Source organism: Bombus bifarius, unplaced genomic scaffold (assembly GCF_011952205.1).
Source record: "Bombus bifarius isolate JDL3187 unplaced genomic scaffold, Bbif_JDL3187 scf7180000009825, whole genome shotgun sequence".
In the NCBI taxonomy this organism is placed as follows: domain Eukaryota; kingdom Metazoa; phylum Arthropoda; class Insecta; order Hymenoptera; family Apidae; genus Bombus; species Bombus bifarius.
The window spans coordinates 266754-294288 of record NW_022885359.1 but is presented as its reverse complement, the minus strand read 5'-3'; the positions used below and the strand labels follow the sequence as shown (position 1 = coordinate 294288).

General features: G+C 35.6%; 4 protein-coding genes across 9 annotated transcripts in view; 3 read left to right on the top strand and 1 right to left on the bottom strand.

Annotated features, from left to right (window-relative positions):
* Nucleotides 1-7339, top strand: part of LOC117215811 (gamma-aminobutyric acid type B receptor subunit 2) — an 85199-nt gene extending 77860 nt beyond the window's left edge. For both annotated transcript variants that reach the window (XM_033462287.1, XM_033462288.1), the window contains 14 exons: nucleotides 226-403; nucleotides 471-704; nucleotides 794-854; nucleotides 919-1153; nucleotides 1417-1657; nucleotides 1740-1862; nucleotides 1953-2063; nucleotides 2196-2420; nucleotides 2543-2725; nucleotides 2787-2889; nucleotides 2976-3102; nucleotides 3201-3676; nucleotides 3972-4388; nucleotides 4585-7339. In XM_033462287.1, coding sequence (XP_033318178.1) covers nucleotides 226-403; nucleotides 471-704; nucleotides 794-854; nucleotides 919-1153; nucleotides 1417-1657; nucleotides 1740-1862; nucleotides 1953-2063; nucleotides 2196-2420; nucleotides 2543-2725; nucleotides 2787-2889; nucleotides 2976-3102; nucleotides 3201-3676; nucleotides 3972-4388; nucleotides 4585-5126 — 3256 coding nt within the window. In that variant the 3' untranslated portion in view covers nucleotides 5127-7339. The remainder of the gene's footprint in view (nucleotides 1-225; nucleotides 404-470; nucleotides 705-793; nucleotides 855-918; nucleotides 1154-1416; nucleotides 1658-1739; nucleotides 1863-1952; nucleotides 2064-2195; nucleotides 2421-2542; nucleotides 2726-2786; nucleotides 2890-2975; nucleotides 3103-3200; nucleotides 3677-3971; nucleotides 4389-4584) is intronic.
* An 846-nt stretch (nucleotides 7340-8185) lies between these two features.
* Nucleotides 8186-11676, top strand: LOC117215818 (aldehyde dehydrogenase, mitochondrial). Its single transcript, XM_033462300.1, has 8 exons — nucleotides 8186-8347; nucleotides 9270-9515; nucleotides 9596-9842; nucleotides 10042-10376; nucleotides 10453-10590; nucleotides 10697-10861; nucleotides 10947-11104; nucleotides 11178-11676. The coding sequence occupies exons 1-8, from the start codon at nucleotides 8252-8254 to the stop codon at nucleotides 11323-11325; spliced, it is 1533 nt and encodes a 510-aa protein (XP_033318191.1). The 5' UTR covers nucleotides 8186-8251; the 3' UTR covers nucleotides 11326-11676.
* On the bottom strand, nucleotides 11511-15693 carry LOC117215814 (GATOR complex protein WDR24). The gene is made up of 12 exons (XM_033462291.1): nucleotides 15138-15693; nucleotides 14623-14739; nucleotides 14331-14553; nucleotides 14046-14259; nucleotides 13736-13984; nucleotides 13500-13660; nucleotides 13244-13427; nucleotides 13011-13164; nucleotides 12779-12902; nucleotides 12190-12691; nucleotides 11951-12112; nucleotides 11511-11891 (listed from the first exon to the last, which is right to left on the bottom strand). Exons 1-12 carry the CDS (start codon nucleotides 15232-15234, stop codon nucleotides 11763-11765), a joined length of 2316 nt encoding a protein of 771 aa, XP_033318182.1. The 5' UTR covers nucleotides 15235-15693; the 3' UTR covers nucleotides 11511-11762.
* A 1005-nt stretch (nucleotides 15694-16698) lies between these two features.
* LOC117215815 (mitotic spindle assembly checkpoint protein MAD1) lies at nucleotides 16699-20790 on the top strand. 5 transcript variants are annotated; one of them, XM_033462297.1, is made up of 8 exons: nucleotides 16799-16836; nucleotides 17211-17295; nucleotides 17408-17474; nucleotides 17548-17778; nucleotides 18227-18663; nucleotides 18752-19204; nucleotides 19287-19585; nucleotides 20322-20790. In XM_033462297.1, exons 3-8 carry the CDS (start codon nucleotides 17415-17417, stop codon nucleotides 20672-20674), a joined length of 1833 nt encoding a protein of 610 aa, XP_033318188.1. In that variant the 5' UTR covers nucleotides 16799-16836; nucleotides 17211-17295; nucleotides 17408-17414; the 3' UTR covers nucleotides 20675-20790. The 5 variants fall into 5 exon arrangements, with proteins under 5 accessions (XP_033318187.1, XP_033318183.1, XP_033318188.1 ...); XM_033462296.1 differs by having other exon boundaries at nucleotides 16699-16800; nucleotides 17211-17474; XM_033462292.1 differs by having other exon boundaries at nucleotides 16782-16836; nucleotides 17211-17474.
* The last annotated feature ends 6745 nt before the right edge of the window (nucleotides 20791-27535 follow it).

Below are 27535 nucleotides of genomic sequence, written 5' to 3'. Positions count from 1 at the left end.
CTTCATATGTCTACGCAAATTTGATGCTATTACAATGAAATGCAGAACCTTATAAAAAAATTTCATTGTGTACCAATACTTTTTGTAGTCACTAAAAACGAAGACTTTACATTAGATATTTTATTCAATTTTGCGTGTAATGTAAATATGCATTTTTGTACCTTAAAATTTCATAAACTGTCTCAGATTGATCCCTGAATTCACCGAAGCATATTGCGTTTGCAGATTTGGCATGTTTGGGAGAAAATATCAATGGGTGATCATGGGAACGTATGCTAATGACTGGTGGATGCATTCTGGAGGCGGATGCAATTATACTAATCTTGTGGAAGCTCTGCAGGGTGCTATATTAACTGACCTGCTGCCGATCAAAACGGAGGAGCAAGAGACCGTAGCTGGAATCGTAAGTACCAGTAATACCAGTAGAAATTCAATCGCGTGCTGTCAACGTTCTTCTTGATTTTCTTTAGACAACCGAGCAGTATCAGTTCGAGTATGACTCGAGACGAGGCGGGGAGTATTCCAGATTCCACGGATATACGTACGATGGTATATGGGCGGTTGCTCTAGCTATAGAACGCGTGGCAGGCAAGATAACACATCACCGTCGCAATCAGACCATGTCGGATTTCAGATACAGGGACGAATTTTGGGAAGAACTTTTTCTCGAAGCTCTGAAAAACACCAGCTTCGAAGGTGTCACGGTCAGTATGAAGCCACGATTATTCAAATTAGGTCCTCTATAAGTCTATCTAGTCTCTATTTAAAGGATCGTGTGTGCATAATTTTCCAGGGACTCGTGCGTTTCTATGATAACGAAAGGAAAGCGTATATTCTGTTGAAACAGTTTCAAAGTGAGTATGAGACGCGACGATGTCGCTAACTTGAGAGATTCGTGTGCGTTTTCTTCTATCACAGGAGACAGAGAGGTAAAGGTCGGCGAATTCAATGGCATGACAGGGGTTCTGAATCTGTCCAAGGGCGAACCCTTGGTCTGGGGAGGAAAATCACCACCAAAAGATCGAACGCTTCACATCATCGAGCAATCGACCGTAAATATTACGATCTACGCCCTGCTCGCTTCCGCGGCTAGCGTGGGTATCACCATGGCGGCCATTTTTCTCGCCATCAATATCAAATATAGAAATCAAAGGTGATTATGCGATAAAGGGATAGTTCCTTCGTTTTTCTTCTTTCTCGCGAACTTCATCGTGGGCTCGTTCTGCTCGTCTTTTTGACACGAATCGAATCGAAGAGCACGGAATTAAGATGCACGGGTAAAAGGACGATCGTGTTCTTTCAAACGAGAAAAATTGTACCGTTGGTTGTTTTTTTTAGCTCTTCTTTTTACCCGTACAGTCGCGATATTCTCTTTCCCTTCTCATGTCCGACGTTCGATCATCTTCGACGTTTCAGATACATAAAAATGTCATCGCCGCATTTAAACAACCTCATTATCGTCGGATGCATGCTGACCTACAGCAGTGTAATTTTCCTTGGGTTAGATTCGCAGCTGTCCAGCGTAACGGCATTTCCCTACATTTGCACCGCCAGAGCATGGCTATTGATGGCTGGCTTTTCCTTGGCCTTTGGTTCCATGTTCTCGAAAACATGGCGAGTACACTCGATATTCACCGACGTTAAATTGAATAAGAAGGTGAGTCGATCGGTTCGTGGTCTGCGTTTTTCATCTTCACGCTACGCGTGTGATCGCAATGTCCCTTACGTTTTTCCTTTAGGTGATAAAGGATTACCAGCTGTTCATGGTGGTTGGTGTATTATTGGTTATCGATTTGGGGATTATGACGACCTGGCAGGTTGCAGATCCATTTTACCGAGAAACGAAACAAATGGAGCCTTATGTAAGCGCAACAATATCTATCCAATATACAGAGGTGAAAATATGGTGCATAAAAAAGTACGAATAGCGTGAATTACTTCTTCCGTTTCAGCCTCATCCTTCAAGCGAAGACATCATCATAATACCAGAAAATGAATACTGTCAAAGTAATCGAATGACCATTTACTTAGGATGTATCTATGCATACAAAGGTGTCTTGATGGTAGGTAAATGCTTACCGAACGATCCATTCGAGAGACAGCGCCGGCATGATTACAAATTTTTCTCAAGTAATAGAAAGAAAAATTAATAGCGAAACGAAGGATGTTACACAATACAATTTTTTATCTTGTAGATATTTGGCGCTTTTTTGGCATGGGAAACCAGGCATGTTAGTATTCCGGCGTTAAACGACAGCAAATATGTCGGAATGAGTGTATACAATGTTGTGATCATGTGTGTTACCGGAGCAGCTATAAGCTTCGTGTTGGCTGACAAACAAGACGCCATGTTCATTATGTTGGCGATATTCATAATATTCTGCAGCACCGCTACTCTATGCTTGGTTTTCGTACCAAAGGTACGCAAGCTTTAAAACGCAAATTCTTATGTATTTATATCTTTTACTTCATACTATTATGTTATTATTATTTTGTCGCTTTGTTGGTAAAAACAAAGCTAACGATTCGTTTTCCACGTTAGCTGATAGAATTGCGAAGGAATCCTCAAGGTGCGATAGATAAACGAATCAGAGCCACGCTCAGGCCAATGTCAAAGACGCGAAGGGATTCGAGCATCAGCGAATTGGAAGAACGTCTGAAAGAAGCCACGCTGGCGAATCAAAAGTTTCGTAAGCAACTGCTGGAAAAGGATTCAGAACTTCAGGTAAACGAGTGAGACAATTCAAGCAAAATAGCCATTGAATGAACAATTGTATTGATTGCAGATGTTTCTAAGGAGGATCGATGACCAAACTGCATCGAATACGCAAGAAGCGATGGACAGACTGACGGTTCCGAGACAAGAAGGCACAACGGTGAAAAAAGAGGGTAAGCAGGGCACGATTGTATTGCTTCTTTTCGATATTCTAGCACGTTATTCCCTATCCTATTGATGCCCTTTTATCTTATCCTAGGTCTATCTGTTACGACAGAGACAACGGACATTTCGATGTCGATGTGTAGCCTAAACTCGACTACCACATCTCAACCGGAAGGCGGCGACTACACGAATTCAACCGCGACCGAGCATCAAATTGGCAAGTGCGTATACCATCTACTCGTCTAATATCGCTATATTAATATATTGCGATTAAAACAATGCTACCAATAAATTTATATTCACGTTTTTTCTCTCCCAGGAAAAAGACGTCTTTCTCGAAGGTACCGGCAATTGCGATCGATAGCGAACGAGTTCCTTTGGTTCCCGAAATGCAAGAGATCAAAAAGGGGACCGTAGATAGCTCGACCTCGGCTCCACCCTCGGCATTGAAACATGTGGACGACTTCGGCCGTAGAAGAAGTCGTTCGTCCGGACCTGGGAAAGAGAGCGAGCCTCTTCTTACCGAAAGGAGTCCGGACTCACGACCTGATGCTGGTAAAACGAATGTCGAATTCGTCCCGGAAATTGTCGAAGAAGGAGACGCTATTATCCTCGAAGAGACTGAGATACCCAGACATGGAAAGTCGATCAGATCTAAAGACGATCGTAGGTCCAGACTCCCTACACCTCCGCCGACGAAAAATGTCTCGTTTGGTGAACTTCATGAGCAGAACTACCTCGAGCAGGCGATTCTGCCTCCACCGTTGCAATTCGTGCCCAAACATCGACATTCTGGTGAGAGGTCGACTTCTATATATTGCGCAAAACTGGAAAGAAGTCCCTTGAGTCTTCTCGACCAATCTTCTGATTACTCCCTTCGCTCGTTTCGTCTGATACAATGTTACATGATCTTATTTGTAAATGTGAAACTTTCCACCAATATGTGCGTCTGATTTTATAATCGTATTGGATTTATTAGAGATAACCAATCAGCACTTCCTTCCAGCTCTCCTCAGTACTTATTGATCCTACGATTCTCGCGATGAGTTCGTGCAAGTTCTCACTTCCAATCACTTTCGTTTCATTCTAGTTGCGGCGACAAACGCATCCGCTCATCATTCTCTGAAAAGGAGATCGTCCGTAAAAAGTAACGGGATGGCTCATTCCCATCACGAGTTGTTCCAAACCCGGAGGACTAGCGTACCGGCCAACTGCATCAGCTATATTTCGACTGAAAACGTATCCAAATCCGAAGCAACGGAAATCTCGTTGAATTCTGGCCTCGATAAATCTTACGTTATCGGCGAGTGCGGTCATCGTCGGGCGTTACTTTCTGGTACTGGGTACCGCTGCGAGAAACACGGTGGTCGAAGACACTCCCGGACGATGTTGAACGGCTCGGCAGAAACTCCGCCTCCACCGCGAAGGCAGAAAAAGCACTACGATTCTCAAAACGCAAGTTCTCCGAGTGTGCCCGCTATGGTCAACGCGAGTTACTCCGATACAGGTGAGTAACGCCACTCTTTTTGCTACTCTGTCATATTGTCATATTTCGATTTTGATAAAATCCTATACTACTTTTTAATAATGGTAAATTGTAATAATTGTAAAACTATTTCATAATGATTAAAAATGGAAGAAAACCGTAACTCAGCATTTTAATGGATGTGGAATAAACATTTCCGTGCTCTATGTACTTGCAGAGAAATATGAAGGATCCATGTCAACGATCATCCAGCGGTCAGTGTCCGAGAGATCGCGAGAAAAGTGTCCTAGGCTGCGAGGCGAGGGTCACGCGATGATCGAGTGCCCGCATCGCGCCACCCGCCGAATACGAGAGTGCAGACACACCGAGTCGAAGCTACGGCAGCAGGCTCGCCTGGAATACGTGCAAAGTACGCCAAACGTCGCTACCATTCACAATAACAAATTCGCAAGCGCGAATCCGCGTGGAGGTGGCAGTGGCGGTGGTGGAGGCAGTGGTGTGGCTGGAAGTGCGAACGGACCGGGAACGGCCAGCTCCGTGACCGGTAGCAGTTCAGACGTTGTTGGTGGTTCCGCTGCGAACGTTTCGAAAATGTATAGTGCCGTGTCGGACGGCGAATTGCTCGATCTGGCGATCTTACCGATTTTTCAGAAGCTGCTCACCGAGAGGCACAAAAGTTCCTCGAGGGCCGGCTACGGCGCTAGTGTAGCCAGCTGTCCGAATATATCTATCAAATGCGACATCGTTGAATACCTTTAACGATCTTCCAACGATTAGTTTCGAATTTCATCTGGTGATCTCGTTCTCTATCTCTTTTCCTTTCTTCGAGCCCTCTTTCTCTCTTCACGGCCTTAAGACGCGTCATAAACTCGCGAAACGCGTTCCTTGACGGCCGAGACATCTTTTTTCGCGAGCAATCATCGTTCCTTTCTCGAGCCTGCCTACCTTTGCGATACTCTCGCGGACGTTTGAGCGAGCAGCAGCGCTGCTATTTCGAATATACGTAAATGTACGCAAATAAGACGCTATGTTATTCATAAGTCATCGGATGCTTCGTATGTTTCTTACATAGAGATATATATGAACGTTGTAATTGCAAAAAGAAGTTGACATTTATTAATCGTTTTTATGATAAGAAAATTATACTATGTTTTAAAGATTTTATTATAAAATATTTTAATAAACGTTATGTTTCAAATTGACGAGGGACTGATGACTTATGGATAGGAGTCCTATCATAGGACTAAGTAGGTATAAGCGAACGTTACATTCCTATGTGGACGGAACGGAAACGATATCGAAGGACTAACGAGAGGATGCCGGCCTCTGTTCGACGCTCGAGAATCTTTTAGCCTTTCGGTTAATGAAACGAATCGAACGAATCGCTCGCGATATTCTACGGACAAGTTTTACGGAAATCTACAGCGTCTGCACTGTAACGGTTACTCTTCTGAACTTTTGCCATTTTCGTTTCCTCATCTCGATTCTCGTTCCGACGACGAAACGTTGTACAAAACGATACAGACACATGACGCCTTTGCGTCCACGAGAAAACGGATGTCACAGCGACCTATCGTTCCAAAATGCGGAGCCCCGTTTTTTATAACAAATTACATGAAAGCAGTTTGTCATACGAAAATAAAAAAATAACGTTGCATCGATTCGGTCGATAAGAAAGAATAGCCAGTATTGAAATGAACGTAGAAAAAAAGGGTGTTAGCGTATGCGTCTAATCTAACTCTATCATTGTAAGCGTGCGTAATCGTTTTAAATAATTTTATAGCGTACGAAATTCGTACAATCGCTGTTTAGCAAATTCGAAGAATAGACGTACGAGTCGAAAAATTTCGAACCGTTTTATAGGATTTTTCCCTCGCGTTTCGAGGGAGATAACTTTTTTTTACGTTATACCAAGAGTCTCTTCTCAAAAGAGAAACAGAAAAAAATGAAAAAGTAAAAAAAAAGGAACAAAAAGGATTAAAGGGAAAAGAAAATGAAAAAAATATATCACGTATGTTGATTTTTGTCGCAAATACGCGTTCGCGTCATATTAAATCATATTTAATGAACTTCTTATTACTGTACTGACGCAAATTAATTCTAAACTGATTGTTATCAACTCCTGAGACAGCTCAAAACACACTAACACATTGACATGAAAAATAAATAAACAAGTGAAGCATACAATAAGCGTTCACAATAAGAGGCTTTTAAAAATATTACCCTTGTCATGATCTAAAACTGTATTCGCTTTTTCACGATAAACGGCCGGCGTCTTTTTGTTGACGAAATATATCACAATGTAAACAATTTGCGGGCAAGTTCTAAATGTGATCTAAATGCCTAGTAAAAGGAATCGATGAAATACTGTATTATCTTTTCGTTCCGCGTATTTTATCCTGATCCATTTTCCTCTTCTTCTCTACCCCGCGCTTTCTCTGTTTCTCTTTCACCTTCCTTCCTCGTTCCATATTATTTCATTCGTATCTTTTCTCCTTCTGTTCTTCTATACGTATTTTTTTTGACTAAAATCTGAAACAGCCTACGATAAACGAAAAGTCGAAAAAGCGTCCGGATATTTGGAAAAGCGTATTCTCTGAGAGCCTAATGCTCGTCACAGAACTTTCATTGTGTGGTTACGCGAGTCTTGTATATAACTATCGAAATAAATGTCATGTTTACAGGTAAAAATAGGCATTTGTTATGTAATACGAATTATACCCGCTTCATACTTTTTAAGACAGTTTACAAGCAGGCGTAATTCCCCTTTTTAATTATAAATACACTTGTTATCTTTGTATGTTGTGCCACAGTAATTTTCAGTCGTTTGCGAAACTCGCGATGCACGAAACATCGAAATTTGAAAACTTTGGAAAAACTTCGATAATTTAAAGTAATTAAGTGCGAGTCGATACTAACAGGTCAATTATATTAAATTTTATCAATAAAGTTGATTCATTTGTTTTCCACTATCTTACGTTCCTTAAATGTAAATCTGCTCATTACGATCGATATCTATAATTCTATACTAAACAAGAAACAGTCAATGAAGTTGTACACACGTACCTCTTCTTATTTACGAAATTTTCTTAGAAATATTTAATGGGCTGCTTTCCTTTGATATTATAAAGAAATGTGGATTCTACAAATAATCCCAAAGCTAATTGGCATTGTCTAGGATAGATTTGACGTATTTTATAATAGAGCAATCTACTAATATAAAGAAAATACAATTTAATAAAACGGTGATTTGATACTGAATTGATCGATCAACGAGACGATCCAATTACATACTTACATTCGTTTTGTTTCTGGACACAGCGATGTACATATATAGATAGTATCGCACAAAAGAATCGTTATTCGAAAGCTAAAAAGCTACACAATATAAATTAGATTAAACATAATTGATAAAGTGTTTAATTCTAATAGAATGATAAGATTATGTCGAATGGAATCTAATCAAATAATAAATAACAATAATTGGAAGGAATCTAAACAACAATTGGTATTCTTAGCACATAATAGGTATGATTGGATTAATAACATATACAGACATATATGCGTGTATGTGTGCTTTATCACATATTTAACCTCTTATATACCAGATCATTGCGTACACGTCTTGTGAAAAATATTTATTTATAAACTCGATGAAACGATAACGACACATATAATGTGTAACGATAATTTGCTTTGAACAACATACAAATACACTATATACACATTATTTCTTATGATACAAGAAACCAACGCGCATGTGCACTTTTCTCTTACAGCTACGCAACGCAACTAACCTCGGCACTGTGCCGACAGCAACAAAGAGCAGTAATGTTCCAACTAACGTACGTGTTGGACCAGTTGCGATAATTAGAAAAGTAATCATGTTGCGGTTGCTAAAAAACGTTCAATTACCACGATACTTATCCACTGCTGCTAGACCGGCACCAGAGAGGAATCCTGCGATTCTTTATACAGGAGTAAGTATTGTTTCTTCTTGTGCGTGTGTCTATATTGAGTCTCTTCTATTTACAGAATTTTTATACCTAACATCTACAGAAATGTATCTTACGATTTCTTGAAAAATCTTTCTCCTCGTGTGGATCTTCGTTAAAGTAACAGATTTTCCTAAAAACAGAAGATTTATATTTTTTCTACATATAACAATCAAAGATTTTTGTCTATTAATTCGTTGTACGTAATAGATTTAGCAAAATAAATGCTTCTCACTTTTACTTCATACTTATATATAATGTTCTATAGTTCAAATGTTATTATAGTTCAAATGTCTATTGTTACGTATTGTTACGGAAATCAAAGACAAAAGATTTATTTTAAAATTTGTTTTAGAAGCGAATAAAAGTAGATTAGATAAAGGCTTAATAGCGATTGAAGATTAATAAAGAAAAACATGACGGGTCACATTTTTCATTTTATCAATACTATTCTTTATTAATTTTTCGAATTAAATATTTTTACGACCAAGAAGCAAGAAAAGCCGACATGTCATGTTTGTTTCATGTTCGATGATTTATCTATAATTGTTGCATTTAAATAAATATCATAGCTTTAACGAAGTTTTTAAGACATTGCGAAATTTATTCAGATAAATATAATCGATAATCAAGAAGCTTATGTTGCAAACGTATTTTCATAATTCGCAATTTTCGCTTTCTAGTATTTATCTTTTCAACGCGGTTTTTTCTATGGTCTTTTTCATACGCCTAAATATCCTTGATTACCTACAATTCGTATATTTAAGATAAAAATAAGTGATATTGTTAAATAACAGTAACGATAATTATAAACAAAACATGTCTCATCTATGAAAATTCATATTAGTCTGAATATTCATTCATAGATTTATTTGGCCTTTTAATGGGGAAATTTATTTTACCTTAGATATTTATTGATAACGAATGGCACCGGTCAAAGTCTAACAAAACATTTCCCGCAATAAATCCTGCAACTGGTGAAATTATCGCGGAGATACAGGAAGGTGATGCTGCTGATATCGATGTAGCTGTAAATGCTGCCAATAAAGCGTTTAAATTGGGTTCGCCATGGAGAACTATGGACGCTTCGGAACGCGGCGTATTATTGAACAATTTGGCGGATTTAATGCAACGTAATCACGCTTATCTCGCGGTAAAAATACTTCTGCACTGCATGAAGTACTGTTTGGGGGAGCAATTACTGATAAAATTTAAAATCTCTATATGCATCAGTCTTTAGAAACGCTAGATAACGGGAAACCATACTCGGCAGCATATGAATTCGACATTCCTGGAGCTATAGCGACATTGCGATATTACGCAGGATGGGCTGATAAAAATCATGGCAAAACAATTCCCGTCGATGGAAAATATTTAGCTTATACTCGTCATGAACCGGTTGGCGTTTGCGGTCAGATTATTCCATGGAATTTCCCCATCCTTATGATGGCCTGGAAGCTAGGACCTGCTTTGGCTACTGGTATATAATTGAATAATACCTCTTCATATAATATAATATTTCTTCTTCATACAATAATTCCTTGATAATAGATATGAGTTGACTGATCAAAAACGTTGAAGTTGTGTTCACACGTAAAAGTACGGTTACAGTATTGTGTGTATTATATAATAATGATGGACCTCTGCAATTGCAAGTAATTACATTTTTTGGTTTGTAGGAAACGTTGTCGTATTGAAACCAGCTGAGCAGACGTCTCTAACGGCACTGTTTATAGCTCAATTAACCAAAGATGCTGGATTCCCTAACGGAGTAGTCAACGTCGTTCCTGGTTACGGTAAAGCCGGTGCTGCGCTAGTTGCTCATAAATTAGTTGATAAAATAGCATTCACTGGTTCCACTGAAGTTGGAAAACTGGTACAGCAGGGTGCTGCGATGAGCAATTTGAAGAGAACCACGTTAGAACTTGGTGGAAAATCGCCAAATATAGTCTTGAGAGATGCCGATCTTGACCATGCTGTAGAAACATCTCACTTTGCACTATTTTATAACATGGTAGTGCTATAATTTTTTAATTTCAGAATAAAATCTATTTCTATAAATTTACTACTGGGTTATATTTTTCCAATAGGGTCAGTGTTGTTGCGCTGGCTCGAGAACTTTTGTAGAAGATGATATTTACGACGAGTTCGTGGAACGAAGTGCAGCACGCGCTAAATCTAGGGTTGTTGGCAATCCGTTTGACGAAAACGTGGAACAGGGTCCACAGGTACCTAATCAACTTCAAGACGAAGTCAAAATGAAGACATTAATTTCATTGCGTTCATAAATTAAATTCAATTTTTTCTATATTTTACCTCTTGTTTTATCGACAGATCGACGAGGAACAAGTAAATAAAATCATGTCCATGATTGAATCAGGTAAACAGCAGGGAGCAAAGCTGGTTTCCGGTGGTACGAGGGTTGGTGATAAAGGCTACTTTGTCGCACCTACGGTATTTGCCAACGTTGTGGATCACATGACCATTGCTAAAGAGGAGGTGCATATGAATTAATAGAGAAATTTCTTACATACTTCTAAATCGCAACAAGCATCTACAAATAACGTAATGGTATTTGCTTCAGATCTTTGGGCCAGTTCAACAAATTCTCAGATTCAGCAGTTTGAACGAAGCTATTACACGCGCTAATGCTTCCGAATACGGACTAGCAGCAGCAGTATTTACAAAAGACATCGATAAAGCAAATTATATCGTTCAAGGACTCCGTGCTGGCACTGTATGGTATGTTAGACAATATTTTAAACAACTTTTTTTCTATTTCCTTGTTTTTTATATTATTCACTATATGCTCCAGGGTTAACACATACAACGTTCTAAAACCCCAAGTACCATTTGGCGGTTTCAAAATGTCGGGACATGGAAGAGAACTCGGAGAATACGGTCTCCATGCGTATACCGAAGTAAAGAGCGTCATAATGAAAGTTAATCAGAAAAATAGTTAAAACAGTTCGTTTTAAGTTTGTTTTCACTTATTTTTTGTCAAAATTATGGCATTTTATAATTTTTGTACCATTATACTATTTTTTAACAAACATTATTAAATAGTTGAAATATAAAATAAGAACTTCACATATTTACCTGCTAAAAAACAGAAATGTTCAAGAATAAAACTGCTGGAAGCAAGAACTAAGTATTTCAAATATGAATGTATTTTTGTACAATTTGTATCATTGAAAAAATGTAATGTTATCTTAGAGATAAAAAAACAGAACATACAAGTCTCGCGGGCGTGTGTTTCAAACACCATTGTACAATTTACAAAAATATAATTAATAAATAATTTAATCTTTTTATATACATTTGGTATTTCGTAGAGTTCCTATGCTTTTAACCCTGACGGAAAATGTGGAACACTGTAGTCGTTATTGTCACGATATTTTTAAGTATATTCGCATATGTGACCGCAACCAGTAGGGCATTGTCGATTGCAACTGAACCATTCGTTCATATGAACAACATGACCACCATGTGTACAGCCCTGGCACCATGCGTAAATTCCTCGAACAACCTATATATATGCGAATAAAGTTATAATGATATAAGAGCAATCGTAATTCAATAGCTTACCTGATGACAAACCGAGCAGAGTGCGTGATGAGACGTATGACATCGATCGCAAAACCATGCTGCACGTTGTAATGGCTTTGAACAAGCTAAGCAACACGTGTGTATTACGGTTGATTGTTGATTTAATTGCGACACGGATGGAATCCAGACTGACTGAATAATCTACCGATGCATATCAACTTAATTGTGATTTCCATATGAATATTATTAAGATGTTTTAATAAGAATTTGTCGCTAACCTGTGTAGCCACGTTCCAAAGTTTAAATCTTGCAAGCATATCTAAGTATTCTAATATCCAATGTTCTTGAACAGCAGTTTCGATGTTCAAGTTTTTTCGTTTTTCTCCTAACGCGATAAGAATCGACGCAGAAGTTTGTATGTCTCTAAGAGCGGCATGGTGCTTCAAAGCTTCTTCGATCAAGTTTGTAGGATCCCAAAATTGTGGTTTAGGTATATTCGAGACTATTAACTGACTTGGTTGATCTTCGATCATTAATGAAGCACAGTCTTCGTTAATATCTGGTGGATGATTTGGAAATTGTTCCGGTGGTGGAGATCTGTCCTTTATTTCGTGTCGCAAAGGAAACGCCTCTTTGGACAGCGTCCAATCGTTATCGTTATTTATCATATTATGCATGTAACTGGAAGTATATTCCATAGTCGTAGGTTCGAATTCGCTTTCTCCAAATAAGAAATCTCCTTTGGATGGACCTTTATGATCAATAAAAGCTCGTCTGTAGCTAGATATCACATAAAAGAACAATGTAAATATACCAGCTACAGTAAACATCGCATGTAATATTTTCCATTAATATAGTTAATATTACCTAGGTAACATAGACCCTATAGAATGTTGGTTTTCTGGCGTTTCGTCCGTCTCTGTTTCATCGTCACCTCCGCTAGTTGCACCTGTTACTTCTCCTTGTAATGACTTTACATCATTTTCATGTACTTGAAAAAAATATTGTAAACATTGTTAAAAGTCTGTGAAACTTTAATTACTAGTGAAAATTATAGTTAAAGACCGATTGTATTACTTAAGCATACTGATATCTTTACCTGTATTTGATTGATCTATACCAGATCCGATTGTAATTTGAGCTAAATTTAGTGTATTCACTATATCTTCTTTGGAAGCAGTTGGAGGTGTTTTTAAAATAGCTCCAAGAGGATTCGCGTATAAAGTTTTTATAATATTCCACACCGTACTAATCTAATTGAAGTTGATTTTGTGCATTAATAATATAATACGAGCGTGAGGTACAATGATTTTAAGTTGAACGACTGCATACATCATTTCTACCGGCATTTCTGGCAACGATGGCATTATGATCGCAAATGTCATTTAATCTCCCAGAAAGCAAATAACCTTCTGCACAAGCTCTAAACCATTTTGGTTCCCGTGGCATATTTATAGCAAATCTATGCATAACGCTAGATGCCATACAAAACGTATCATTTGTAGCTGGTGTCTTCCTATAAATAATTGTAGAATTATATTCATTGACTTATTTTTCAAGATTATTTTTAAATAGTAACTTTATTAACCTCATTATATTAGTTAATTGTTTCATTGTAGTTGTAACATGAACATTTACTTTACAAGCATATACAATGTCTCCTTTTGGATTCAACGCAATCCCTTGCGGATTCGCCTTACTCGCAGGTCTGGTTGCATCTTTGAACACATGATGATATAGTGTGCAGTCCTACAGAAGAATATTCTGCTAATACTTTTCAATAATGCAGGCAATACTTTACTATAAATATTATAATGTTATTACCCTGCTTGTTGACAAGAAAGACTGTGGATTGCCTCTCCATGCAACACCAGTTGGAACGTCTTTATGTTCATTGAAACTTGCGAAAGGTATATAAGGCCTACGAATATCCCATACATTTATACTACAGTCTACTACAAGAGCACAACTGGATATATGGTATTTTCTTTGAGGTCTCCATTTTATACGACCTACTGATGCAATTGTGTGTATAATATAATCACAACTAGGTTTACCTAATAAGTCCCAAACCTGCAATTTTCCATACATTAGTTTTGATTCAGATGAGAAATAACATATAGTTACAAACTACCTTAATGGTCTTATCTCTAGAAGCAGTTGCAAGCCAAGCAGTTTCAGGATGCCAATCACAGGCAAATATGGGACCACTATGGGCAGTGAAATGTTGAAAGTAACGGTCTGGTTTGCGTAAGTCCCATTGTTGCACGTGGCCATTTTCAGAAACAGCGGCAAAAGTATGAGGTGAATGAGGGCAAAACTGTACATCTCTTACTGATTCTGTATTACTGAAATTAACAATATTATCTAATACTTTTCAATATGCATATGTTGAAATATTTCTTAATCATATATTTACCTATAAAAAGTTCTAGTAGCTTCTTTTATTCTCAAATCAAAACATTTCATAGTACCATCTTGAGAACCTGATATCAACCACATAGGTTCTGTCATATGGAAACTGACTTTATTTACAGTCCTTTTATGGTCGATAAAAACATGTTCCTGCTTGGATCTGGATGACTTATTTAAGTTCCATACTACCACTGCACCATTTGTAGCTGCAGTAGCTAATATATGATCTGAGAAAAGAAATCGCCCATTATCTCTTGACATTTTAGACAAAATAAAGGAGAAAGATTAAAATTTACCATCGATAAGATTCCAAGCAACATCATTGCAAGAAAAATTTAAATTTAAATTTTTCCCAACACGTAGATTACAAGCTTCTTCAAATCTATCTTCTAATAAAGTAAATATTTTGAAAACTGTAATTGAAAATAATTAATCAGTCATCATTTCTTCAGTAATTAACGCTTTGACTGCCATGTTGGTCATATATGACCGGCCACGGTTTTTCCTGTGACGCCACGGTGGTCTTTGGTACAGGAGCGCTTGAACTTCTTACAATTGTAAAAATTGAATGAAAATTGACAGTTAGGACATTTTGAATATAACCGATAAATAGAAGATACTTTGAAATAAAAAGTGCCCCATTCAACAATTAAACATTTTTATTAGAACATCAATAAAAAAAAATGAGAACAAATCTTGCATCTAATGGTGCACTGTGTTAAAACACTGTGGCGTCCTGAGCGAAACATGTGATTTCAGTGTGGCAGTCAAAGTATTAAATAACTTAGTATTTTATGATTGAATAATTTACCATTGCGACCTGCTATAACAACTTGACTGTTATCTTTATTAAGAGCTAATGCATTTGCTGGGCCTTCTTGAGTGATACATACAGTTTTGGAAATCATGATGAAATTCTTTTAAATATATCTTTTTAGTTTGTCAACCACAATGTGCCATATACATAAATAAATATATTTAATTTGCACAAATTTTAAAAATATTCGTGTACAAATTATCTCACTATTCCATACTTTAGTAAATAAAACAAATACGCATAGATGAATTTATTAGTGATAACAACATCGATACAATATTAAGTCACCTTTTTTAATTCTTACATTTTATTAAATTCCAATTATGCCATACATATTCTTTTCACAACAACCTCTTATATATATTTGAAATATATACAATGTATAAAAAGTTTTTGTGTATACTGCATACTAGGCATGAGTAGTAAGGAATAGGAAGATCGCCGATGGAATGTGAAAAAATCAGTAAAAACTAAGAATAAGGGTCTCTAGTGATCAATGGCTGAACTATACGCACGTTTCTTCTACGCTGCTCTTGATGAAAAGAATGAGTGTACACGACGTGGCCGTATTAATATAGCGTTATTTCCAAAAATCGGCCAGATTGTGCCACCTCCTATGTTGTCATATTCTCCTGAAGCAAAATAGCAAAATCGACTGAAAACATTTTTGGGCAGTCGAAGATTTTGGTTTCTATAAATTCTCGGTATATGACATCATTTCTAAGAATCGACAAAATTGTGCTATATCTTATGTTATCATATTCTCCTAACAATCGCTATTTAGCCTGTTAAATTTCTCGTTTGAACGGCAAATTTTTTGCTCTCTGATTTTGACAAAAAATGACATCATTTTTTTAACTTATTCCCAAGATCAATGGAAATTGGAAAGGATTTAAGGATTATAGATTGAAATGATTTTAAATGAGTTGTACATTTGTAAGATAAGATTGTTTTATCCAATGGAATTTGAAAATTTACAATAATTGTACAATTTTACAATGAGTTCGTAGTATGAATGATCATTAAGCGTCTGATTTTGGACAACTTAATAATAAGGAAATAAGAGTGCTCATGCTTATGGTTCCGGTTGTTCACGTACTAGGACTGCTCTCCAATGGCGAAGGGTTGATGTTCTACGTTAGCATATACAAGGACTTCTTTAGTCTCACCACAAACAAAGTATATTCGCTATGATTTCACGTTACAAGAGCATATTTCATTAGAAGATTCTACGGGAAAGTTCATACTTTTTTATCCTTCTAAAAATCGTGTATCACAAAAATTAGTCATGATGTTAAATCTCGTCTGTAGTTAATTTGTACTTCTGTTTTTATCATTTTTGTAAACGAATATGCATGCAAAATAGATACATCACGTCGGAAATATTATTCACAGTATTATTCACAATATTAAATTTAGACTTTATTATAACAAAAATATTATTGTGAGGAATGTAAATTCCAAACAAGGAACCAAATGGAACCAAACAAGACAAATCTCTAACTTTATAGGTTCTTGTATATGCTAGCGTAGAACAGCTTCAGCACTGTGCCGCATGGTGCAGCACCTGTGGAACAGCTAGAAAATGAGCGCGAGCACTCCCATTTCTTTTCTGATGGTACACACCGTGGTGTAGACTTTACCGCCTTTGTATTGTATGCGTATTGTGCCGCTACAAAAACGTATGACTAAAGTATAAGCAACTGTAATGATATTTAAAATTTATAAATCTAGTAACTGCGAAAGAAGTATAGTAACGTAATAATATACAGTGTTATACAAGAATTGTAATTATATTCACTGACTGGGTGTATAGTAAATTACATTTTATATATTATAGATGATATATTTCAATGTATATTCATATCTCTAACGCCCATATCTCATTAAATAACGCTCATATCAATATTTGAACTTCTTTGTAATAAAACAATTTATTAAGGTAACTTTAATTAAATCTCACTTTCTTATAAAATGTATGTAACAAACACAAATTAATAGATTTTATGAGCATAACCTATTTGTCATAATTATTTATTTATAATTTGTATTATATTTTTTCTACAGATGGATGGTAAGGATCCAACAAGTGTCATTAAAATGATAAAGGATCTTAAGGCAGGTTCTGAAGCATATCGTAAAAGTAATAACAGTGTGTCTTTAAGATTATCTGGTACTGCATATACACCACTGACATTTGGTGAATCTGATGAATGTGTTATATCACCTAAAAGGCCAAGATTAAGTGATTCTAATGATTCTAGTTTAAATATGAGTGAGGCTGAGACTGTTCCAAGTAGTCCATGGGAATGGCGAAGATTAAAAGGGCAGGTAATGTACTCAATTAACATTATATAAATATTCATAAATCAAGCATATCAAAGAACTGTACTTATTTCACTAGGTTGTGTCCTTGAAGACAAGATTGTCTCATCAGGAAGCTGCTGTACAGCAGCTTCACAAAATACGCAGACAAATGGAAGAAGTCTTCGAAAAGGAGAAAGGTATTTTAGAGATGCAAGTGGAACAAGATAAACAGACAATTAAACAACTGGAAGTGCGCCTTGATATTTCACGTAGAACAATTCAGGATGCATCTGAAGCACGAGCTTCTGTAGAGAAAGAGCTATTTCAGGTATAGTGCTTTTATTTAACCCTTTTGCGATTGGTACCGATTATATCAGTCATCCACTAAGCGCTTTGTATTGGCTAGCCACAGCTAGCAGCTACATATGTTTCTTGTCCACAACGATGATATATATATATATATATATATATATATAACATTATTTTATATACATTACTAAATTATATCTATCATTGTTACATAATTTCCAATAAGTAACTTAAAGTGAAGATTTATTATTGGATTTATTTTTAAAATATAGAACAAGGACTCAACAACGTTTTCTTTTCCAATACATCCTTAAGTCCTCTGCTGTTGCAACGAAATCCTCCAAGATTTTATATGGGCACATTGGTAGCTCAAAAGATGGCTAGTATCTGCCATTGCAAAAGGGTTAATTAAATAATTTGAATATTGCTTCAGTTTGATGTTTAATATAAATATATATTGTTTATAGGTAAAAACGAATTTGGAGCAGAAAATTATGTCGCTAATGAACGAAAATGCAAAGCTGTTAGAAGATCATAAACATGCACCTGTACAAGAGGGTAAAATAGTAACAAAGGATTCTACTGATGTATCTGAAACACAACTAAAACTGGATGCAGCTCAAAGAAGAATAACACAGCTGGAAGGAAAATTGAAGGAATATCAGACTAAGCAACAGGAGTTGGAATTGCAAAATGTGGAACTCCAAAGTATGAAAATAAAGGTTGAAAGGTTGGAGTCAGAAAGAGCGCTATGGGAGGAAGGAAAGACGTTTGTTGCAAGAGCCGCGAGAGCGAATGAACTTGAGAAAGAGCTTAGCGCTGCAAAAGAAACTATTGTTTCATTAAGAGAGTCAGTGCGGGGAAAATTACTTTTAGAAGAACAAATGGCCAATGTAATGAAAAGGTACACTTTCTTTCAACAAGCCCTTTTTAATAAACTTCTATCATTGTTATACTTATAATCATTTATAAGTGTGGTTTTAATTTTATAGATTAGATCATATGGAAAAAGTAGAGCAGCAGGTTGCTACACTTGAGGCCAAAAAGACGGAACTTTCATTGCGCTTGGCCGAATATGAATCTACTGGAATTACTGGTGGACCAACTGCTTTAAAACGCGAATTGAATCGACTGCAACAAGCTGAATTAGTCTTAAAATCAGAGGAAGGGCAGCTGAGATCTAGACTGGATGCTGCATTGAGGGAGTCGTATACTTTGTCGAAGAATTACGAAGATGCCAAAAAAGTGGCTATGGATGTTACAGTCTCCAAGGAACAGTTGAACAAATTAGTGAACAGATTACAGAAGAAGATGATCCTTATTACGAGAGAGAGGGACAGTTATCGACAGCAATTAGACTTATACGAAAAAGAGATAACGATAGACACTAATAACGCGATAACCGAAAGGATTCCTGTGCTGGAACGTACGATAGATGTTTATAGGTAATTTAAAATTCTATTTCAATTTTTGCATTTTGGATAATAATACGATAACTGAGTTACGGTCATTGATTTATAATTGTAGAGAATTAGTCGCCAAATTAGAAAGTGATCTTCAAGCGGCTGAGAGTCATAACCAAGCGGACGAGTGCAATAAGTTGAGGGAGGAAGTCGAACGATTGAAGGGTGAATTGGAACATAGAGCATTGAAGGGCGATTTTAATTGCAACGCGAGGATACTACACTTCACTATGAATCCTGCTGCCATTGCAGAACAACAAGCGGAGGAGAAGCAGAAGGCTTTGCTACATGAAGTGGAAGAGTTGAGGGCGAAAGTCGCGCAAGGTGGAGTCAACATGACGACGTCCTCCCTTCAAACACAAGGTAATTTTACAAAAACATTAATATGATTTTTGTTAAGAGCAAAAAGGCAATCAATCAATTAAAAGTACTTTTATATAATGAAATAGATACTAATATTAAGTACTGGTTATATTAAAGGTGCTATAATTAATATTTACTATATTATACTATAGTTCATACTTTTATACTATATTATACTACGATACTGTACTATATTATAATATGGTTTATAAGCTTGAATGATAATAAGTGGCAGTAAGATATAGAAAGTAATATATGACATGAAAGATAATTGATGATCATAGTGAAACATAATTGCAGCTAATGATATATTCTGAAAATAATGCGAATCGCATTTAAGATAACAGGAATAGTATGGATAAATTTTTATAAAATAGTACTATGCTAAGTAGTAGAGGACGAGTGCTTCAAGAAACTTCTAAGATAAACGATATTTATATAATACTGTTGACTTGTGTACTGATAAACTTCTTTAGCCTTTTAATTGAATTTATATGTACACTGTTTTCATATTTTATCTCATCTATAATGTTTTAATACTAATTTATACTTTCAGAGAAGAAAAACTATCATAAAATTATTTTATCATATCTTTTCTGTTATCGTATAAATATTCAGCGTCAACAACGAAATAAATCTTCACTCTTTCTGAATTTACAACTACAATTCGACTATTTTGCATCACATTTGGTACATTTTCGTTTTATATTTACCAGCATTTTCATGTTATATCTAGAAATAGCGGAACTCAAACAGACACACGAGATTAAAATAGCTCGCCTCAAGGAAGCCTTCAAAGCATCATCGCAAGAATACCGACAAGCTTGTTACCAATTGTTCGGTTGGAGAGTGGATAGAACGAAGGAGGCTCGATACAAGTTATCTAGTCAATACGCCGAATCGCCGGATGATTTCTTATTCTTTAAAATTGGAGAGGAGGGAGTGGACCTTTTGGAAACTGCATTCTCTGCGACACTCGGCACGTTAGTGGAGCGACACCTGCAACAACAACACAGCGTACCTATGTTTCTGAATGCAGTGCAAACAGATTTATTTAATCAGCAAACAATGACGAACGTTATGAGTTGATTTTCTTAATTGTCATTGAATCTACGAGAAATCTTTGCATGCTGAGAGCTGTAAAAAGAAGACGGAGATCATGAAAATATTTTATTATTGACAAATTATACAATCAAGAACTTGCATTCTTCGTGTCAATTCTTATTTATTTGTATCGTTTACTTATGTACCTGTTTTGAAACGTTTCTTTTCAATAACTTTTTGGGCACACTTGTTTCTCGATGATTTACTTTATTTCTGAATGTATGCTGGTTTTCTTTCTTAATCATCATTTTTTAATATTTTTATAAATTACAAAATTAACAATGTTTAAATATTTTGGATTTTGTTAGGAAGATTTGATTTATTATATTGCTTATACTAAACTCTTCGTCATTGTATACGTTTTTATACGTTTTTATACGACAAATGTTATTCAAAGACGAAGACAATTATTGCATCTCGTAAATGTAATAGTTGTTCGTCTTTGAATTATGATTGTTCTACCTGCATCTATGATCTACATCTATGGGATGTAATGATCGTTCGTTCTTGAATAACGCTTGTTCCACGAGAACAAAAAGAGCTTATATGTATATGCAAGAGATGTAATGACTGTTCATATAATCCTCGTTCGTTATATAACCATATTTTTAAGCAAGTAGTATATAGAAGTGGAAGTAATCAATGAATTGTTGTATAGTATTTTATTCTAGCCATATTGTTCTTCCATTTGACTTTGTATCTTGGATAATCTTGTACAATACGTACACCTCCTCGAACTATATTTCACATAGTTACTCATGCATCATTGAATAGTTAGGTATTTCGTTTGCTAGATATTGGTGTTTGAAACAGAGCACCAATTATGCTCATTGATGCCAGACCAATTCAGCAACTACACTATCATTATACGCTTTACTTGTCGCAAAAGACAGTTGATTCGCGGAACGATAATTGACCGAATCATTTGTAACAGCATTACACTAAGCTAATAATATAGCATTCTAAAATAACAACTTTATCATCTCATTTGCAATGTAAAGTGATTAACATTCCCTTTAGTAAATAAGCTCTTTTTATTCCAAATTAATTTCCGTTGCGTATTTAGAAAATAATTTTTAGTTCTTATCTTAGTGTAAGGTTTATCTCTATAAAGAACGTCCTGGAAAATTTTGTTTTTCTAATCCTGAATATTTATCCTTTATACGATATTCAGTTATAAAATGTAAGACGTGTACCTTTGGTTTCGAAGTACTTACGTTTTAATCAAATATTTAAAAAGAGAAAATAATCATGAATATGAAAAAAATGAAATAAATATTAAAATAAAAAAACGGAACGTGTTAATGATCAAAAGTTATACTTTTTCGCAACAGTATATTAACGAAATTTTTCCAAACGTATTATAAAATATTTATTAGGATCAATTACTATTAGACATTTTTCTTCATTCTTTTAATTTTCGATCGTTTTAATCTTGGTCTTTCATATAAAACGTCACCGGTTACTGTTCTTCTATTATTAAATCGAAATTAGTTTGACCATTGGGCGGCGATGTAGCTCTTGACGTGAGAATCACAGTGGTGTTCCTCTCTATAACTTAGGGATTTCTTGGTGAAACTTCAGTTTCTGTTTGCGTTCGAATAAGTTGACTCAAGGTGGACAATGTTAATCTCTCGTCCAATTTCGTTTGTACACGGAATCAGAAACTTCATCGAAAGAAACGCTTCGTTAACATACACGGAGTCGATCGTACGTCTGCTTGCTTTTACTCCTGTTCCTTGTAAATTTCGTTCATTAATCAACAATGAACCATCCTACGAACGAACCAAGTCTTCGTCACAAGGCTTTCCTCCTCTCAATTCGATGAAATCAGGTATTTTTAAATCTCAACGAAAGATTAAATTTTATTCTTTAAATTTTATTCTTTAGATTCGTCTAGAATTTTACTGGATGTTAGTTTGCATTTTCTCGAAGGATTTTTTTGACGTGTAAATGTTCTGTAAGTGTTGGAAAGATATAATTTCAACTTGACAGTGTGTTATACTTTAATGAAACTAGGTTACACGAAGAAAAGCGTAATTTTGATCAAAATGATGTTCATTCTTCTTTCCGAGCATTTAATAACACTATTCGCGAAAAATAGGGAAGAATACCATACATTCTAAAAGAGCAGGGAACACTTTCAATATTCCCTTCGAACTTGTTAAACGAAAAACCGCAGTTCGTAGAAGAAGATAAATGGTAAAAGAAGAATACGAATAGAAAAGAAATTATTCCGACAATTTCTTCGAAGGTTCTATCCAAGATATTATATTTTAACGATGAGTTCCTAAAATTCCTACAATTATCTTGAAACTCCCGAAAGAACTATAGTTAAAAAAAGAATAGAATTCCAAAAAGAGAAGCAATTATTCCAGCAATTTCCTCGAAACTCATATCCAAGAAACCATAGCTCACATCTCCATAATCCATATTTAACTGTACCAGGAGATGAACATACTCAAATACTTATACGACGTTAGCGCATGAAAATCTACACAAAAAAGGATACGAGAGGAATTCCTTCTCGAGGGACGTGTAAATCGTTCATCTCAATTATGTCGCGGTTTTACCAGCTTCAGGAGGCAACTTTTCAAATTCTCCATGAGTATGGAGCGTCATGGCTACGGATCGCATGGGCCATTCCCTAAGGATCCGTTAAGAGACTACTTTCGTGTCCCTATATGTTCGGGAAAGGGATGCGAATGGGGTGGTCCCGGAGGGACGATTCCAATTGCATTGTCCGCGAAGAAAGAAATGTCCGAGGGTGATGATCTTTATTAGCGAACCAAGTTACATCCGTGTAACTTACGAGAGACGGAATTGAATGTGTAGATACACGTGTTTCTTCGTATTTATTATTGTACAGGATAAATAATCGGAAGTGATAGGAGACAACGTGACGCGCAAAAGAGAATAGTATCGGGTAAAGTCTCTTGGTGTTTGCAAAAGGATCGTTATTTGCTGCGACGTTTCTTTGGATTAAAATTAACTCACGAAACTTCGTCTCTTTAGTAAGATTTACGAGTATACTTTATTATTGCTTTAATTAAATTTTATTGTTACGAATATTTTTATTTTATTTCTTATTGTGTTCTAATTTATACGTTGTAAATAATTACAGATCTAATTGCTCGAGCATAATGGGCGTATGAGATGGGTGAGTGATATTGAATGAATTTTACTATTTTTATTATTAAAAGTTTTTTTCAAATAAAACATTTATTCTGTTGCGAGCAAGGAAATGTTCAATTTAACTTAAACAAGCAATTTGAATACCTGGTTTAAAATGGGTTAAAGAATCCATGATTTTTGAGGATTAAGATTTATGTCAATGGTCCGTTCATTGTAATCGTTAATGTATTATTAACGCTATTATTCGCAAGCTGTGTACGTCAGAGGTCAAGATCCCAAGGTCCCAAACGAGCTTTTTTCCATTAGTTTCTCAATTCCGTTTTTGATTGCGTGGGAAATTACAGAGATATTTACGAATATTCTCGTTTATTAAATGCGTTTCGTATACTTATATTTGCTATTACTTTATCATTGGCGGTTGTTAATTAGCGCGTTTATCGCAATACTTGATCGTTAGTTATCATATCCCAAAGGGACCAAATATCGAGTTAATTAGTTCAGATGCAGAGTCTGTATCTTCAGTTAGTTTCGAGAGAGTTTGCTTTATATTCTAGGGATATATATAAATAACAATATAATAATATAGTTAGTAATTCTGAATTTAATAGTTTATTAAGGTTCAAAGTAATAGAAGTTTAAAAAAATCTCTTTTCTTCTACTATCCGTGATAATATAGTTATTAATATTAATTTCTTTTATTATCAGTATTTTATTCTTACTTATTTTTCCTCCATTATTATTATACAATAAATTATTTTAATATGAAGGCTACAGGAGGAGAACATGTCACATTCGTCATGTCTTTTGTACGTAGAGAAACAATTTTAAATTTCAATAACATGTATATTAGCAATCAACTTTTCAATTATTTCTTATCGAAATATTCCTTTTAGTCACCGAGTGACAAGGTCAGAAAATCGATAAACATTACTTTTATCATTATGGTACAGTTACTACAATGTAAATTATAATTAACATCGTAACTAATAATGGATCCACAAGGAACAGTTTTCATATGAAATGTTTAAATTTTCGAACAATTCAGCTTACCTTCGTTAAAATAATTACAAGAATATTTTCACTAAAAATTACACCGTCTGTGTCTAAAATTGAGCATATAATTTAGTTTGCTTTTTTCCTCTACGCCTTGTTTATTATCGACAAGGTTGCATTTTAACTGCAACATTAAGTTAAAATAAACTAGAATAATTTTAGTTTGTATACTGATTGTAGGTATCTGTGATAGAACATTGTGTCGTGGTTGGTTTTTGAAAAGTGATATATAATAACAAAGTAGTGATCGCAATCGCCAAACATATAGATCCTTACTTGACAAATTTTTTATCTCTAGACTCTTCTATTTCTGTATCAGTAGTCAGATTAATAAAGAGTTTTTTCTTAAACTGATAGAAAGATTTCGTTTGTTAATACAAGCAGTGACATTTCAATACTAAATACATGTATGTATATGTATGTAATAGATAGTAATATTATAAATAGTAATAAGTATTTATTAGGTACTTTAAATTCATATACTGGTGACTCATAGTAAACGTAATAAGTGCTTTTCTCAATAATAAATTTACCATTACTTTCTGCTCTTCGGCAAATACATACCGTTCACATACCGTTAATACAGATCGATTAATGTGTCCGAATTCCGGGTAATTATAAGCGCTAGTTAAATACTTTCGTGATCCACTATTGTACATTTTCAGGTCGATTTCAAATTTTATCAACACAATTGCAATTATCATGCTTCATTATAGTACTAATCAAATTGCATTCTGATTGAAGCACGTACATAAAAATTTTCGATGGTAAGCGTTTAGATACTTTTGCGGATCATCCTACGTTCAATTTTCTCAGCTTAATAAAAGATCACGTTCTGTGAAAATAAAATCAATATTCGGTTATTTCTCTATTCCTTCGGCATCCCATCGCTGAAACAAGTCGTTTGGAAATATCCAAATACCCCTTTGCACCCTCTGGACGAGCAGGAAGCTCGTCGCTTCCCGGTCGAATTCGAACACGAAAAACACGTAGGTGCACGTGGCGCGTTGAGAATAGCGCTGGGAAGGGAGCACGTTTTGTACGTGCACGTATACACGGAGGAACTACTAGATGACCAAAAGCATTTCGACCGTGTACACTCGCTGTCGACAGGAACTCGATATAACGGCGCCAGCTGCGAGGGGACCCGGCAACTCCCGCTCGCCGAAACTCCATTATCCTTAATTATAATCGCGTTTAATCGCAAACTCATCCAGCTCCCTTCCATATGTGCGCAAGCTACGCGTCGGGTTACCTTAAACTCCTCCGTCGAACTCGCCCTTGCTTATCAATACGGAATCAATTCTGTGCGCACCCCTTTCGTCGCCGAGCCAAGCGGATAACCTGTCGGGAAAAGTTTCTTCGTACTTACCGAAACGATTGTTGTCACGTTACGCTAATGTAGATGTTGAGGGCGAGGCTTGACAGGTGGTGATTTTAGAAGGGGTGTCGTGGTATTTATGAGTCAGAAGGGAGGTTTTTGTTTTATGGAGATCGGTCTGATTGGAATTTTTTATTTTCTGAGGCGATTGGATGAGGGCAGACTCCTGTAAAGTGGAATAATTTTTAGTTTTATATTAATATCAGATCGGAATTCATTTTAGGGACTGTTTCGAATTTATTTTATTCTTCAATCTTTCGCTATCTTTCTACCTTTGTTTAATGGGTAGTTCTTCTTGATTTTTTTATCAATTTTCACATGTCATCGTATTTAATCACTGGTAATTTGGAAAGTACGGTTTCAAATATGTTACCATTTCCTTTTTAGTTCATGCTATAAATTCTTTGATTTATTGCTTTAATCCGAACTATTCCTAAATTTAATTTTTTACTAGAAGTTAATAACGACGCTAATTTGATATAGATATAATTTAAGATAGGAAAATGTAGAGTGTATGTCAGGAAACTGACGCTGAAACTAATTTTTAAAATGGTCTTCCATTTATATGTATAAGTCGAATAGCTCTTTCAAACAATCTTTGTTCAAATTAGGTTGTACATCATGCGATACAGTTCTTTCCCTTCAATTTCGGTGCAATCTTTCCAAAGATCAATTCAATAATTCAACAATTCTTAACCTTTTTGCGATTCTCGAATTTTTATCTCTTGGTTTCCTATTTGAACAAGCAAGAAGATTTTTAAAAATATTTACAAAATATTAGAAATTCTAACATAAGATTGAGAAGTATTCTCTTCGAAGTTAAGAAATTTCTTGAATTGAATAAAACTCGATCGTGTTGAAAATAATCCAAAGACTATACTAGGGTAAAATTTCAGAAAGTTCTAATCACATTAGTAAGAAAATATAATCAATTATTAGATCACCAAAAATATCACGAAAATCTGTAATTTTACGCGATATTTTCTATTTTTTCTAGCTTTTCCTTTTCATTTCAAGTATGTAAGATCACTACATAATCCAGACATCTTTGTAGAAAATTTTCCCGTATCTTGGTGCGGAATAATTTATTCTTCCATCGTTAGATATCGATCAGGATCCACTCGAACGCCGAATACGCGGGCGTAACTACCGCCTAGTGGTTCGGTAAAAGTTCACCACTAGTAACCGCGTTTCGAACCTGCATAATTAATGTATAACAATTTCCCTGAGCTACCTGCTAGCACGAATTAAATACCATCGCAAATTTCTTGTTTTAT